Source organism: Chelonia mydas, chromosome 1, assembly GCF_015237465.2.
Source record: "Chelonia mydas isolate rCheMyd1 chromosome 1, rCheMyd1.pri.v2, whole genome shotgun sequence".
Lineage (NCBI taxonomy): Eukaryota > Metazoa > Chordata > Testudines > Cheloniidae > Chelonia > Chelonia mydas.
The window spans coordinates 276,501,424-276,516,362 of record NC_057849.1 but is presented as its reverse complement, the minus strand read 5'-3'; the positions used below and the strand labels follow the sequence as shown (position 1 = coordinate 276,516,362).

Here is a 14,939-nt window from a genome sequence, read left to right as displayed (position 1 = left end):
TTCTTAGATGTATGACTTTACTGAAATGCATCTTGTTTGCCTATGCCCAGCTTACCAAGCAATCCAGATACCTCTGTATCAGTGACCTGTCCTCTTCATTATTTGCCACTTCCCCAATCTTTGTGTCATCTGCAAACGTTATCAGTTATGATATTACGTTTTATTGATGGAAATGTTAAATAGCGTTGGGCTATGAACAGATCCCTGTGGAATCCCTCTAGAAACACACCATCTGATTCCCCTTTTATAATTATATTTTGAGACCTAACAGTTAGCCTATTTTTAATTCATTTAATATGTGCCACGTTGATTTTGCATCTTTCTAATTTCTTAAATCAAAACGTCATGCAGTTCCAAGTAAAATGCTCGACAGAAGTCTAAGTGTTCTATATCAACCAAATTTGTATTCTCATAAAAAAAGAGATATGAAGTTTGACAAGATATATTTCCACAAACCCAAGCAGACAGGCATTAATTACATAACCTTCCTCAAATTCATTAAATTCCATATCAGCTGTCCATTATTTTGCCCGGAAGAGATGTCAGACTGGCTGGCTTAAATTACTCAGGTTATCCTGTTTACTCTGTTATAATATCAGTACAACATTAGCTTTCTTCTGGTCCTCTGGAACTTCCCCAGTGTTGCAATAGTTACTGAAAGTCAATATTAACAGTCCAGAGAGCTCGCTGGACAACTCTTTTAGAACACTTGGAAGCAAGTCATCGCACCTGCTGATTTAAAAATATCTAACTTTGCTAGCTGCTGTTTAAGATCTTCCTGACTTACTGTTGGAATGGAAAGTATTTCATCATGCTATAAAATACCTCATCTGGCTTTTTCCTAAATACAGATCAAAAACATCTATTGAACATTTCTGACTTTTATTACTGACAATTCTACCATCTCCATCTAGTAAAGTACTACTGTTAGGATTCTTTTTGTTCCTAATATAATTAAATAACTCCCTATTGTCCTTAACTCTGCTAGCCATAGATTTGTGTCCTTTTGGTTTCCTTATCTATTTTCTAAAATTCCTACTTTCCTGGTCACATTAATTGCTCTCAGCTTTTCCTTCCTTCCATTTTCTCTCTCTCTCCCTCTCACACACAATCTTCTTTCAGACCTCATTTCCAAGTCAGATTGGTGTTCTGTTCTGGCTGTTTTTGTTTTTAAAAAAGCGTAGCCTTCTTTCACAATTGTGGATTTTTGGTCATCTAGTAAAATGTTCTCAAACAATTGCCAGTTATCATTGATTTTTTTTGTTTAAATTATCTCCCAGCTGTTCTGGCTCAACTGTTTTTAGCCTTGTGAAATTTCTCTTTTAAGGCACCACGTACATATATATTATTCATTTGGACCTGAATCTCTTTGCACATCACAATCAAATCATCATCATTTTGCACCTTTGTTTATATCACCTTGAATGTGGTTTTAACTAAACCAGAAAAAAGCCACTCTTACACCTGATCAGGAGTGTTCAGACAGGGAACTACGCTGGTATAATTATACTGGTGTAACTTCCCAGGTAGATAAACCTCTAGTCTAGACAAAGCCCTAGAGCCTGCAATTACTATACTAGTATTTGTTACTGCTAATATACCTATAATGGAAAAGCTCCCATACCACTAGAATCTGTTTTAGAGGCTTATAATTCTGTGTGCAAAAATGTGTGACAGATTAAAATTGCAAAAAGATTTGAGAGTTTTTTTGTCCCACTCTTCCCTACTTTGTTCCCAATCTTTTTAAAAAAATTAGTTACAGATGAACACTTTCACAACTTCAACTTGACTCAAAATGCACTGTTTGTTTAGGCACTAGAATAGCTTTGAATGGGTTTAGTTTTCAAGTAAGATTTTGCAGACATTGTGTGTATTAATATGGACTAAGCCACTATATATTTTTTTAATATTCAGCAAACTATGCGCTACACATACAATCAACACTTTCATTTAAAACAGTTTTACATTGCACCAAACCTTTTGGCCAGAACATAATTAAAAATCAAGGAAATTCAGTCCACTTGCAGAAATCTAACAGTGGATATTGTGATCTTACATAATACATGTGCAATACCTAGACACACTAGTGAGAGTGAATGACAGAGTGACAGCCTTAACTCTGAATTTCCTTGATTTTTTTCAGTCTGTAACATACTTTCAGTGGTTACAGTAACAGTTTAAAATTAAAACTGTTCTAATAGAAGGTTTTCTTTACTGGGAGCAATACTTCCACTCTTTTTACATTGCTCGCAATTATTTTTATCAATTTTATGTAGCAGACACTTTGCCTGCTGCAACCACGCTACTTTATGAAAAATACATATGCAAAGTAGTGGTTACTACCAAAATGGCTTGTGAGCCACATCATTCCCGCAGATGCCTCCAATGTCAAAGTGGGGAAGACAGATTAAAGATTGTCCTAAGTAAGTTTAGATCACCAAATTAGCATGTCTGCCATGTGGTATCCTCTGGTACAGTAAACCAGAAGGATCTAGGTTTCTCCTGCCACTTTCCCACCTCTTGTGAATGCTAAACATCAATTACATTACATTTGCAACTTTAGAGCTTGATTTCTGAATTTTCCTAGGCTTTTTATTTTCCAGAGAGAAAGTACTATGTGATTACGTATTGAAATAACACTTAGGGCTTGTCTACACTGCAGGTTATGTCGGTATAATTTATGTTGCTCACGGGTGTGAAGAAGCCATCTCCCGAGCAATGTAATGTAGACTGCTTTGAGTTAAACCAGCCTTCGGAGAGCGCAGTAGGGAAAGCGCTGCAGTCTGTCCACACTGACAGCTTCAAGTGCACTGGCGTGGCTACATTTGCGGCACTTGCAGCGGCATTGGAGCAGTGCATTGTGGGCAGCTATCCCAGCATGCAAGTGATTGCAACGTGCTTTTCAAATGGGGGTGGCGTGGAGTGTGTTGTGTGTATGTGGGGGGAGAGAGACTGGGTTTTTGGGGGGCTGAGAGCACGTCAGCATGCTGTCTTGTAAGTTCAGACAGAGCAGACCCCCCTCCCTTCCTCTCGCCTCTCTCTCTCTCTCTCTCTCACACAGCATTCCACACTAATGGCTTGCTTTGTCTCAGAGCAGATAAGCAGCCAGCTGTCAGAAACTGAGCTTTCAAAGGGCATCTCTGCATTCCTGCAGCGATTCAAAAACAATGACAAGAGTGGCCACTTGAACTTAAGGGGATTATCGGACGTTTCCGGAGGCTGATCAGAGCGCAGTAATGCAACACCTTCGTGCACACTGACGCCGCGGCACTCCAGCAGGGGGAGCAGCAAATGTTATTCCACTCGCTGAGGTGGAGTACCGGCAGAGCTGTAGCCACAGAGTCAGAGCACTCTATGTGCCTTGCCAGCGTGGATGGGTAGTGAGCTAGTGCGTCCGGAGCTCCTTTATTGCGCTGTAACTCGCAAGTGTAGCCAAGCCCGAAGTTACACTAACCTAAGCACCAGTGTAGACAATGCTATGTCGGTGGGAGAGCTTCTCCTGCCAACACAGCTACTGCTTCTTGAGGAGGTAGTTTTATTATGCCAACGGGAGAACTCTCTCCTGTCAGCAGACAGCATCTTCACCAGATGCGCTACAGCAATGCAACGGCACCAGTGCAGCTGTAGCGCTTCTAGTGTAGACTAGCACTCAAGGTATTTCCATGCAGCCTACAGCAGCAAGCCTCCCAGCCCAGGTCAACAGACTTGGGCTCGCAAGCTCGTGCTACCATGCTAAAAGTACAAATGTAGACAATGAAGCTTGGGCTACAGCTTGGACTCTAAAACCTAGAGAGGGGTGTGGACTTCAGAGCCCAAGCTGCAACTTCAAAGCACTGTCTAATGCAGCTGTTTTTAGCACAGTACCGCAAGCCCAACTTTGTTGATCTGGGCTGGTAGGCTTGATTCTGTGGGCGGTATAAAGACATCACAAAGAATGTTTGGTTCAATGTTCTGTATCTCTATGTGATCAGACATACACATTAATAACTGAAATAAATACTACACAATGCCTTCTTATTTCAGTATATGGTTATTGAGATACTTCTATATTTATATTAGTAAGGGTAATTACTTGCTACTAAGTTCACTGTGCTATTTTAATCACTTCAGTTGTCAACCAGTTTCTTCCCTCTCCACCGAACCCCATTTAGAAATCTTTCCACGGTGTTACTATAGGTATTTATTTGGGGTTTTTTTTTTTATGTGAACCATTTAAGCAAAGAACAGAAATATAAACCTGCAAGTAACCTATGCCAAAAATCTACATTATAATTCAAGGGCAAAACAAAACAGAAGTAACATGAAAGAGCATAACTCACAATGTTATATTAGTTGTAAGATATTTTGTGAGATTCTTTGGAAGTTTCTCTCAAGACAGTTTTTGGAAGGTTAATGAAATCTGTAGCATGTTGATAGCTGTTTCAGTACAGTTAGTAAACAGACAAGTATTGATTCACTTACTGTATGTACTAGCTGAGGTACAATTAACTACTGCACTTTTTATAAAGAAGAAAATGATCACTTTGGGTAACAGCACCATTACTCGCAGGACCTTTACACACCTCCGTCTCTCCCTGACCTCTGACGTTGAGGACACAGTGCCAGAAGTAGCTGTAGTCATGGTTGTGGTAGTAGCTGTAGCATTTACAACAGATGGCGCAACAGGAACGGTCACTGCTGTAGGAACATTGTCCTTTTCTTTCTCAGTACTATCCTCAGCCCACAAACGATTTGAGGTACTATCGCATCACAAGCAGCAACACAAAAAAGAGAAAAGGAAACGCTAAACAATGAAAGCACTTTACTAAACAGCTGATAACATGTAAGTTGAGGGATGGATTTTTTAAAAGAACAAATGGAGAAATGTCTCTGCTATGAAATATGAAGCTCACCTGGAGCCATTAAATTAGATAAATTCAAGTTAAACAGTTCACACTGCTTGAACTTCATTATTCTTTACCCTTCTAGCATTCAATTTATTCTTTTACAGACATGCATAGCTGCCACTTTATAGCGAAAGCCATCACCATTATTTTTGAGCCAAATTGTATATGTTTCAACAAATTTAACAGGAAAATGAAAAAATCCAGAGCCCCATGACCTACTAAACAAAACAAGCATGCACATACATAAGCACAGAGTCCATCTGACAAGAAGTGTGTTGATGCCCTTACCTGCTTTGTACACCTGCTGAAGTAGAACCCGTTGTAATCTTTGTAGTAGTGTTTGTGCTGGAAAGCAGGCTTTTCTGAAGACCAGCTGAAGAGGTAACTGTTGGTGCTGACGTAGTACTTGGAACATGAGAACTAATCAAGTCATCTTGTCTTCTTCCAAAGGAGCCACTGAGGGCGAGAGGTATTTACATAGGATGTGTTTGTATCATTTATATTTGTACATAAAGATGTCAAAGCTACGAAGTGACTAATTAAAACACGAGCTCATCTCAGACAAATTTTTTGGGCAAAAGGAACATTTTCAAATTGGAAATGCATTCTTATTTCCCTTGACTCAGCCCCTCTTTCAGCCTCCGATGCTGTAACCTGAGAGTCATCCTTAATCCTGGACTTTTCTTCTGCTACTCAGGCAGATTTGGAGACAGAGTATCACCACCCCATAGGCTTACATATATGTAGTTGTGTTTCAATTGCCTCTGCCGAAGTCCTCATCATTATTTTCACTGCCTCATTCTTCGACTATTGCGTCACTCATCTCAATGGATTCTCCAATATCCATACACACAGATGCCAGCAACATTCTCAGTTATTCAAATTTTCAAGCTCTCTGTGGATTTGCTCCATCTTAGCTCAGAAACATTATGACACTCTATTTCTAACTCTCTTACAACACTCCCTCTTCCATCTCCATTTTTCAAGGTGTAGAGAGGAAAAGGAGGTCAAGAGGAAGAAAAGAACACAAAGGTTCCCACACAGCTGGCCCTGAACTTCTCATTCTGCATAGCAGAGTTGAAAGCACTGTGATCGGATACGCTTTTTCTGTAACTGAACTTAGTAGCTCCATAGCCTCATGGGCTCTACAGACTGTCACACTACTGCAAAACAGTAGTGTGAGTGCTGTCAGTTTGCCATCACTACTCTGGATTTTTTATTCTTCTACTGCTGTTAAATTTGCATACAGAGAAACCTATGATAAAAGAACATAAAAGTTGTACATTAAGAATGCAGGAATTACCAACTTAATGTTGCACACAGAATCTTAACTCTACCCCTTGTGCAGATGGATTATAATACAGTCTTCAGCTGCATGATCTCATGCTATTTCTCAAGCAATAGCAATATAGGTGTCACATTCTGATTTGTTTACTGGCCCCTTTGGGGTGCCTGAATTTCACAAAAGGGGCCAGAAAGCAGCCAGAGCTGCCCATCTTAGAATGCTGCTAGTGTGGGGAGCTCTCAAATGGTACCGAGCTGGCACACTGAGGCCCCACTCAGCCCTGGTGTGGGAACCCTGTGGGATCACAGCAGGAAGGCAGAAGCTGGAGCAGCAACCAGGCTACTTTAAATTATGCTGAGGCTTAAAGCAAGTAGATCCTCCCTGAGATTCAGTGAGCTGTAATCAAACCAGCTCCTTGAGAGACCCCACTGCAGCTCTGTGCAACAGAGAATCTAAGCCACAATACACAAGCTTTTTCAACAACTTAAAATATACGTGTGTAGCATCATGCTGTATTCTATGTTTGCCAGAGAACCAAAGTCCATTATTTCTAGCCCCTCCCTTCCGCCCTTCTCCCACTGGAACACTCACTCCAGCTTTATTTTTTTTTTTAAGCCAGCAACAGTATCAAAACATGCACATAATGAATTTAAGCACATATTACTGTAACCCTCATTCACCGCCCCTATCCCCCAACTGTTTGCTACTCCAACTAGTTGTACTATGTATAACATTAAATTTTAAGTGTTCTTGGGTGAGGAACTATGTCTTACTTATTCTCTAAAGAGTTTACTATACTTTAGGCACTGGACAGATTAATAAATACTGGTAGTATATAATTAACCACTTTTAAACATACTACAGATAACTGTAATAGTGAACAAATTGAAAATTTGCTGGTGTAGATGTAATAAGACACCTAAGTCTGAAGTTAAATAAGATTCACAGTTAGTTGTCTTACCACTGAATTGCACCTGAGGAAGGATGAGCTGCTACATTAATAAAGTATGCCTAAAAGAGATGACAACTAAACATTTAAGTATTCAATGATACACCAGACTGGTGTATCATTGAATACTTAATTGGATACATTGAATACTTCATCGGATGCATTCAGTGGAAAATAAGTGAGCTGTAGCTCACGAAAGCTTATGCTCAAATAAATTTGTTAGTCTCTAAGGTGCCACAAGTCCTCCTTTTCTTTTTGCGAATACAGACTAACATGGCTGCTACTCTGAAACCTGTCAAATGATTTAGGAGGTCAAGTTTGGTTTTCAAAAGTGAGTTAGGCTCTTTGGAGCCTACACCTCACTGAAAGTCAATGGTGCTTAAACCACTGTTGAAAATAGGACTCTGGGTAACATTTTCAAAAGCATCTATGATCATAAAAACAGTGCAAGTAAAAAAGAATTAAAAGATATTAGAAAGTGTTACATGAATAGGTCAGATATAGAAAAAGCTGACTGCATATGAGAAATAGCATTAAAACTATATAATAATGCAGATGCACAAAGGTTGCTCCTACAACCCTAACTTTGACATTTCCCAACTGCTAAGATTATGCAACCTTTGTCTTTAATTTTTTTTAAAATGGAATTTAAGATTTTTCTTCTTTTCTTTTAAAGAAAAACATCGAAGATATACTCTATAATATGGAACAATTCAGCTACACACTATTGGAATCACTGATTTGCATCTTAGGGTATGTCTACACTACCCGCCAGACAGTGATCGATCCAGTGGGGGTCAATTTATTGCATCTAGTCTAGACGCAATAAATCGATCCCCAAGCCCTCTTCCGTCGATTCCTGTACCCCACTGCCGCGAGAGGCGCAGGTGGAGTCGATGGGGGAGCAGCAGCAGTTGACTCACCACATGTCTATATTCTATGAAGGCTGCGCAGTGGCCATGCCTAATTTTAAAATAGTTCCATCCCTAGGAATATTGGCATAAGAACTTTGTCAAAAAAAAAAAAAATCACAATTTTTCTACCCTACCATCCGCAAACTTACAAGAAGAGGCTGAACCATTTTATTCAAATATTTAAAAAATAGTCACATAGTATTTGGATAATTTCCCAAATGTGGAAAATTTCAACCTAATTCCAGGTACCTAGGAAAGACTGAAAAAACAGGATGGCAGAATGGAAATATTTATGCAACTTTAACTATAGTAGTTACTGCTCCTCCTACTTCACATGCACAACTCTAAGCTGGTTTGTAAAATCATGTTTAGAAAAAATAATGGTTTGTGAAACAAGTAATTGGGGGAGGGGGTGTTTTTTAAGAATAAACTTATGTTGCAAGGATTTTAACTTCTCTTCCTTTGGGAGTCTCTCTTGGCATTACTTTGGAATTACTCTTTTTTTTATCATAAAAGAGAAACTGACATCTTTATGGTGGCAATGTTTACTTGAAAACTGTCCTTCTAGGGTAAAAAAATGCTTTAATCATTTAATAGTTTTTCTTAAACACAAGCTAACAATTTGTTCACTTATTCTGCTGAAAGCAATACACATGGTCACAGCCCTTACCTTTTTTGATAACTTGTATTTAGTGATGTAGGTCCTTCATTCAAGTTGTTTTTCTTGACATCTTCCTCCCATTTTCTTCTTGTGTAAGAACCACTACTACGTATTGAGCTAGCAGATGAATCCCTGTAAAAGGATTGTATTTGTGTAAGGCTTGTATTAGCGATAGGTTTGTTTGTTTCTTTAAAGGGGTTTGCAGAAGAGGAAAAATAGATGATTGGGACTTGAGACAGTAAGTGTACCTGTACAGACAGCAATAAAATTACCTTTTAGTTAGCAAATTCCAAAGCTCCTATCGATAAATTACTATATCTAGTTATGTTAATACTGATATATATATAAAAGAAACACATGGATGAAAGGAGACTATGGAAGAGAAATATCAAATTAATAGTCATCTTTTACATGTTGATATCATTGGCTTTTTCTTCTCATGACAGGGGCAAGAGTCTCCCACAATGCTACTGGGACACCATAATGCAGTCAAGGGAAAACTACTTACCTTTAATTTTGCTTCTCCAAAACCAGTCTCCAAGAATTTCTCATTCTTGGGAGTATCTCCCCTAGTTCAAAAGCTGTTTTGCCCTTTGAGCCACTGGTAATGTGGGCTAGCAGGCACTGTGGCCTACAAGGTCCACCATCCAGTGGATTGCCATGTGACATTACCTATCACCATCTAAGTCCCTAGGAATTTCCAACCAAATCTTGCAGTGCATAGGAAGCACCGGCTCCCCCAAAACAAGTCAATTCGAAACTTTACCATGAAAATTAATAAACAAATCAGTTTGTTTTTGTGTTTAAAAATTTAATTGAATAGAAGTCCAGGGAAAAGAAAAGAAAAGAAAAGTCTACGCCATAGACAAAGTAGAAGAGTGGGAAAAAGATCTGTGAAATTATGTCCAGGGCACCAAGTACTCCTTTATTCCACAAATTTACCCTTTGCTGCAGAAAATGAGCTTCAGAATCTCACCTGTCATCTTTAAAAAAAAATGTAGCCCTTACGTGGTTGCAGATATAACCTTGAAAACACAAACCAAATGTAAACCAATGGCATGTTATCTCCTTGTCACTGCAGAATGCCTGTAACAATAGTTCTGAGATGTATTAACTGTCTCATTCATCTCAATGAAGGTCCTGCTGACTCTATGATTTTGCAATTGCAGAATTTGGCATTTTGCAAAATGCCAGAGAATTCTGATTTTTTGCTGTAGAATGTGTCGTTCTGCTGCAGCCAGGTCCCCAACATTTTTTTTTTGTACACTATCTTCATGCTCTACTGGGACCTGCCTTGTAGTTGGCTCTTGCGCTTCAGCTTTCCCAACAACAGGGAGTTACTTGGATTCAAGTCCATCAGCGATAAACTGTTCTATGGAGCCAGGCAGCAGGTGGTCAGGGAGGCAGATCTGGAGTGCAGCTTGCAGCCAAAGAATAACAATGGAGGCTGGGAGTGGGGAAGACCAGAAACCACAACTTTACTTCAACAACAAGTTTTTGGGCTGAATACAGGAATCACCAGGTTAAATTCTATAGCTTGGGGTATTTGTGAGGTCAGACTAGATGATCATAAATTTAAAGCCACAATGGATTATTAAGTATAGGCTGGGCTGTATGGAAAACCGAATATGGGTAGCCAAGCAGATGAGCTACTGAGATTGTTACAAGCTGCTCCTTTCCCTGGCACACCTGGGGCAGGGAGAGGAGGCGGCTCTGAAGTTGGTCCCCTGGACAAGATTGCAACTTTTGTGAACCATGGAGACGGACTACCTGGACAACAAGCAAAAGTTATTGAAATTATCATTGCTGAAAACAAACAGCAACTAATTTTGCATCAATTAATATTTTCAACTATGAGCTACAGTTGTGTGTGCAATAATGGCAAGGACGGGAATGATGTGTATTTCGTTGAGACAGAATAAATTAATATGGCAACAACATGTAGGGGTCCTACTGCAGAATTTGGACCCACAGAGCTATGAAGTAAATTGGGTCCTGTTGATAACTTTGAATAACCACAATTACAAGCAAATACTTCATCTTAAAAAAAAAAAAAAAAAAAAAAAAGACATCAATGCAGGAGGTTCACTCTTGGAGAACAAAGGAGCCCAAGAGAGATTCTGCCATACAGAGACTGAATTTAAGCAATATTGTTTTGTAAACGTATGCAAAGGAAAACCATGTGGCTGCCTTGCATATGTTTTGAACTCAAACATTCTTGAGACCAGCAACCAAAATTGCTGTTTTTTAGCAGAACACCACTGCATATTATGAGGGGTGACATGACCTTCCAAATTCCAGCTCACAGCAGTAAGATATTCAATTAGAGAGCTATTTAAAGATGGCCTTTTTCATGGTCTTATTGAAACAAGTTTGGTGGAGTTTCTAAGGCCTTTAGTGTGCTCCAAGTATTAAGTCGACGACCTCTGACCATCAAAGGTATTGAGTAGAACCTCAACAAGAGAGTTTGAGGAAAGCATTTTCAGGACAAAGTTCCAGGAAAGTGCAAATCAAAATGAAGGCAAGGGCTCAAGTACTAAACCTCACCTCAAAAATCAGACAAAAATGGATCCAAGAAGAAAATAGCCCAAATCCAGATTTAGACGCATTTCCTGATTGCAGTCAAGGAAGAAGTGGAGCAGACATAGTGGCAGTTAGGGCATCTAACTGACTGGTAAAAGGGCATCAGTAGGCAGGGGTGGCAGGTTTGTAGAAATTTTGGTAGTGCCCAGAACCCGCCCCCCCCCCCCAAAAAAACTCTGCCCCCCACCTGCCTAAGGCTCTGGGAGGGAGTTTGGATGGGGGGAGGTGGTCTGGGGTGCAGGCCCTGGACTGGGGATTAGGGTGCAGGAGGGGTGCAGGCTATGGGAGGGGGTCTGGGGTCCAGGCTCTGGGATGGAGTTTGGGTGCAGGCTGTGGGCTGCGGCAAGGGGTGCAGGCTCTGGGAAAGAGTTTGGGTAGGGGAGGGGGTCTGGGGTGCAGGCTCTGGGACAGAGTGTGGATGTAGGCTCCAGGCTGGGGCAGGGGGTGGGGATGCAGGAGGGGGTGAGGGGTGCAGGCTCTGGGACGGCGTTTGGGTGCAAGCTCTGGGCTGGGGGTGTAGGGGGGTGAGGGGTGCAGGCTCTGGGAGGGAGTTTGGGATGGGAGGGGGTGCAGGCTCTGGGACGGAGTTTGGGTGCAGGCTCTGGGCTGGGGGTGGGGGTGTAGGAGGGGGTGAGGGGTGCAGGCTCTGGGAGGGAGTTTGGGATGGGAGGCGGTGCAGAGGGAGGGGGTGTGTGGGAAGGGGGAGGGAGTGCAGGCTCTGGGAGGGAATTTGGGGATAGGAGGGGGTGCAGGGGTGAGGGCTGAGGATGAGAAGTCTGGGGTGTGGGAGGGGCTCAGGGCTGGGACAGAGGAGTAGGGTGCGAGGGGATGAGGTCTCTGTTTGGGGTTGAGGGGTTTGGGGCCTTGGAGAGGCTCAGGGCTAGGGTGGAAGGACACGGTAAGGGCAGCCTCCCCTGCCATTAGTGAATGGGGGGCACTAGGACCCTGCGGCAGCAGTTGATGCCGGGAGCTGGCTGACTGACAGAGCAGAGTCAGCATGAGCTGCAGGCTCTGGGGCAGGGGGAGGTGAGTGCGGGCAGCAAGTGGGGGCCAGGGGACACTTGGGGAAGGTGCGGGGGGTCAGCAGGTGGGGTCAGGGGAGAGACCTGGCCCCAAACATTGGTGGAGCTGGGCCCCTGGGCCCTGAATATTGCTGGAGCCTGGGCACCACGAGTTATAACTCGCTGCCCCTGTCAGTAGGGGTCTCATGTACTAGCGAGCCTTCACTTCCTCAGAGTTGAAAGCTCTTGAATTCAAGTTCAGCCCTCTCTTCTACTGGAAGCCTGCAGAGTGAAAATGCTGTGCAGAAGTTTCTTTAAATAATGTTTTTCCATTTTGATGGAAACAAGGCAGTGATGCATGTGTGGACTATGATATCATGAACAAAATAAAAAGAATTGGCGGGAGAGTACGGGGTTTGAAAACTATGATTTATCACTTTGTACAGTGTAATTTCAGCATTCTCTCTCCAAAACGAAAATATGACCAATCAGAGACCCTTCTGAACTGCTATATTCTCAAAACTGTTAAGACTTTTGCAGGGCAGTTTAGAAGGATCTCTGGTTAATCTACTGATCTACAGAGACTAGATGAGTAATCAGTCTTCCGACTTCAATCCTCCATTCCAACAGGTCTACACCAGAACTTTTGCTTTTCTCACCTAATGTATGATTTCCTAGACAAGAGCAGAGCTCAGAGAGAGGGAGAAGTGGAAAGAGTCCTCAAAGGCTTTAAACAGCTATAGTGTCAGATCAGTCTGCTCTCATGGGTCTAACTACAGGCAAGGAAATCCAATAAACTTTCTTTTATAATGCCAGTAAGAGTTTTTCCTGCCAGTGTCTAGCTAGATAGAATTCTACAACTCCTACAGCCACATATAAAATGGCTAACACAAGTACAGTACTCACAAAAATATGTTGCCACAAGTCATCCTTGGAAAATATATTTGCCTCTACAAAATAAAGAAAGCCTACAACATACCACAAATTTTATATTGGAAGAAAAATGTTAGAGACGTGATTCAATCAAAAGAGGATGCGCTTGTAACAGCAATGTAAATATATAAAAAATGCTTATGCTTTTATATGAAGGGACTCAAGTAGCTACTACTACTATCTCAGTACATGAAAACATTTAACAACTTACTAAAATATTCTAGAGGCCTGACATCATTACAGACAATGTCTACATGATGAACTTCTAGATGTAATGTAATTTGGCACTTTAAAGTTTTTCACTAAGGAGGAAAAAACCTAATAGTGAATTTGCTGGGTAAATTTGAAGCTTTCACCACAAAACTAGACTTGCACTATAATTTAAAGATAACACAGTACTGTTTGAAACAGTACTATGTTACAGTCCACTAGGGAACCTTTAGTGCACACCAGCAGGTTCTACATGGACCGATTAATATGCCACGTTAGTGCACTTTAGAAATCACCCCCGGTTAGTATGCAATATCCAACCATGCAGACAAAGCCCCCATGTAACTTCACATAAAACCAACAGAACTCTATTCTTCAAGAACCTGATGCTATTCATTTTAAAGTGACTACCAGAATATCTGTACCAGCAAAATCAGCAATCATATTTCAGCAGCTGTCAGTAACATGCAGCTACAGCATGTCAAGCTGCTAGTGTGGACAGGGATCAGCCAGTTTTATGATGTCATGAAAACCTATTGTAAATTGATGGTTAAAAAACACAGCTAAAGACTTATCTAAAATAACAAATTACTTAATTCTTTTTACCAGTGCAGAGAGTGTGTTGGTTGCTAAAATACAGGTATTAATTTTGCCTGAGTAGACAAGACCTATGGATTACAACCATTTAGTGCTTGTCCCACATATCCCTGCCCACTGTTCCTGTAAGAAGGCAACATATTGCAAATGTATAAATATTCTGTTCTGCAAGAAGACAGCAGTTGTCTTCTGACTGCAATATATTGCCTGGTTACAAGAATCAAAGTGACAGAAATAGTTTGGATTGAAGAAGGGATACTGTAATATACATGTGCACCATCCAAAATAGCTTTTACCATTAGTTTCAACTCATTCTTTTGGAGGTCCAGAGGCTAGTTTCCAAGAGATTCTGATATCCAATAACTGTGTGTTTGTTAAAAAGCAAGTTACAGTTTCAAGAGTCACCTGTTTTCTTTCTCGTCAACGTCAGATGTACTGGCCAGCCGTCTTGGTATTGTAGGTGCAACATATGCAAGTCTAGTTCCTTTATTATCCTTCTCCTTTAAGACAGAAAATTTTTTAGAAGTTAAGAATAGCTTTGTATGAGATAGTCATGACTTATAATAAAAGCTATTCAAATGTCCCTAGTTGCACTGCTGTCAAAGTTGCAAAATTATCTATGCCAATTCCAACTCTATTTATATTCCAGGTTAAATTGCACAATTAGCATCAGGCAGAAGTTAAGAACAACAAGCATCATACTGGGAACAGCAAACTGTTCAAAGGACCCAAATGTCTTAATTTTACGTCTTTTCGTTTTTCTATTAATGTGTCTCCAAAGGTTTGGTTTAAAACAGCAAATTATAACTAACGTTTAAAGTGTTCTAGTGTTTTCCTAAAATCTGCAAACATATTTACTCAGGACTACATGCACAAAGACATTAGAACTTGAAAAAAGGAATTACATTACTTTGTAACAA

The 14,939-nt window shown here is 40.8% G+C and overlaps 1 protein-coding gene across 2 annotated transcripts in view; it reads right to left on the bottom strand.

Moving 5' to 3' along the window:
- PPP1R12A (protein phosphatase 1 regulatory subunit 12A) overlaps positions 1-14,939 on the bottom strand; it is a 208,000-nt gene that overhangs the window by 48,050 nt on the left and 145,011 nt on the right. The window contains exons 11-14 of one of the 2 annotated variants that reach the window (XM_037885953.2): positions 14,425-14,519; positions 8,705-8,827; positions 5,175-5,342; positions 4,563-4,739 (exon numbers count right to left, since the gene is read on the bottom strand). In XM_037885953.2, the coding sequence (XP_037741881.1) occupies positions 4,563-4,739; positions 5,175-5,342; positions 8,705-8,827; positions 14,425-14,519 (563 nt within the window). The remainder of the gene's footprint in view (positions 1-4,562; positions 4,740-5,174; positions 5,343-8,704; positions 8,828-14,424; positions 14,520-14,939) is intronic. The other variant, XM_037885960.2, reaches the window with a different exon arrangement.